Raw genomic sequence first — 2,200 nt, 5'->3', positions numbered from 1 at the left:
AAATGTTTTACAGTATTTGATTCACTTTGTGTGCTGTAGAAGAAACTTAGTTGCCCATCAGTCCTCTGGAATTGGAGCAGAGGAAGTAGCCATTGGCTAAGTTCTTGCCAATGGAACAAGCAAAAACAGGCACAAGGCACAGGCTCTTTACCCTTCACACAAGCTGGAACAAAGGGCCTGATTTTACTGTGCAATGCCGTAAGGCAGTGGTCCTCTGTGTGTGGTTCCGGACTAGCAGCATTAACATCACCTAGAAACCTGTTAGAAAACCAAATTCTTTAGGTGAGGCCCTAGCAATCTGTGTTTTGACAAGCCTTCTGATATACACTCTGTGATGGTTAAGTTTGTGTGTCAGCTTGGCTGGGCCTGGTTGAGTGGATGGGCTGCTGAGTGTAGAATTCCCCATGATAAGACTGGTAATCAACTCCATGGTGGAATCTACTGTGAACAGCTGAGAAGTTGCCTTAGGGATATGATCTGTTTCCATATATAAGAAGCAGCTTAGGGAATGGTCTCTAGCTTATGGCATGCTTGAACCCTGCATATAGCCGTGTTGTTATTCAGCAGCTTGCCATGCTCTGCCAACCTTGGGACTCTCAATGGACTTGAGTTAATGGCCTGCCATGTGGTTTGGTAACATGGAGACTGTGCCTTTTTACTTGTCAACCTTGGGCTTGTCAGTCTCAGCAGCCAGCAGCTGTCTGAGGGAAGAAAAACCTTTAGCTTCAGTGGGCTGAGAGCAGGAGGCAGAGCTGAAGCCCAAGGTTGAGGGGCTTTCAGCCCCTAGAGCCTGGTACTTTGAACTTGGACTTGAAGCCTCCAAACTGTAAGAGAATAAACTCCTGTTTATTCAAGCCATCCCAATTTGTGGTACATTCCTGTCAGAGTGGCACTAGGTATCCAGAACAAATCAAATTCAACAACCATACAGATTAGGCCAGGGTTTCTAGGGTTGTTATGAATCAGAATCTATTTAATGATAGCTGGTTTGGATTTTGGAGTGGGAGAGAACGGAGAAACAAGATGGAAAGGTGCACAGGAAGTAGAGCAGCTTGCCGATTAACTAGAGGGAGAATGTAAGAGTCTTATCCCTAAAGCCACCATCTTTTTCTTGCAGCCACTGAACCTTTATCCTAATGAATACAAATGACTTTTAAGGCAAACATAACCCTTCCTCATTATTTTTCTATTATAGGTATAAAAGTAACAGTTAAGAATGGGCAGTGATGTTTTCTCCCTCCACAAAGCAGCCACATCTGAGCTAATTCTGCCAGGCCTCAGCAGGGCTGCTGCTGGTCACATAGCATACCTTACTGAGCTTTGGGATCTTTACGTGGACACCAGCTCGTAATCCTGTTCCAAGGTTGGAAGGACAGGTCAGGATGTACCCTAGGCGCTCATTCCACATAAACTCCCAACCTCGTTCTTGGATTAACCGTTCTACCTACAATTAGAAAAACAATGAACAAATGACAGAATTCTAAAATATACATTCATTCAGCACATGCCAAACACATGGACTACACATTTGCCATGAATTAAATTTAGGTAAATTTAGAGTATTTCTCAGAGAAACCACCACTTATCTGTCAGTTTGTCATACTGTAGTAGCTTGCATGTTGCTGTGATGCTGGAAGCTCGGCCACTGGTATTTCAAATACCAGCAGGGTCACCCGTAGTACACAGGTTTCAGTGGTGTTTCCAGACTAGCACAGACTAGAAACAAGGCCCTGGTGGTCTTCTTCTGAAAAAATTGGCCAGTGAAAAACTTATGAATAGCAGCAGAACACTGTCTGATACAGTGCCAGATGATGAGTCCCTCAGGTTGGAAAGCACTCAAAATATGATGAGGGAAGAGCTACCTCCTTCAAGTAGAGTCAATCTTAATGATGTGGATGGAGCAAAGCTTTCAAGACCTTCATTTGCTGAAGTGGTATGACTCAAAATGAGAAGAAACAACTGTGAACATCCATTAATAATTGGAACATGGAATGTACAAAGTATGAACCTAGAAAAATTGGAAATTAAAAAAAAAAAAGAAAAGGAATGCATAAAGGTCACTATCCTAGGCTTTAGTGAGCTGAAATGAACTGGGTTTGGCCATTTTGAATCAGATAACCACATGATCTACTATCCTGGGTGTGGTGGATATGTTTGTATGTCAACTTGACAGGGCCTGGTTGAGTGGCTGGGCAGCTGG

General features: G+C 43.4%; 1 protein-coding gene across 1 annotated transcript in view; it reads right to left on the bottom strand.

Annotated features, from left to right (window-relative positions):
• CKMT2 (creatine kinase, mitochondrial 2) overlaps positions 1 to 2,200 on the bottom strand; it is a 17,423-nt gene that overhangs the window by 4,757 nt on the left and 10,466 nt on the right. Inside the window, exon 7 of the mRNA XM_007943467.2 lies at positions 1,310 to 1,444. Coding sequence (XP_007941658.1) covers positions 1,310 to 1,444 — 135 coding nt within the window. The remainder of the gene's footprint in view (positions 1 to 1,309; positions 1,445 to 2,200) is intronic.

Source organism: Orycteropus afer, unplaced genomic scaffold (genome assembly GCF_000298275.1).
Source record: "Orycteropus afer afer isolate SDZICR_OR568_19922 unplaced genomic scaffold, OryAfe1.0 scaffold00107, whole genome shotgun sequence".
NCBI classification, from domain to species: domain Eukaryota; kingdom Metazoa; phylum Chordata; class Mammalia; order Tubulidentata; family Orycteropodidae; genus Orycteropus; species Orycteropus afer.
The sequence above is the reverse complement of the archived record's forward strand: the minus strand, read 5'-3'. Positions and strand labels throughout refer to the sequence as shown.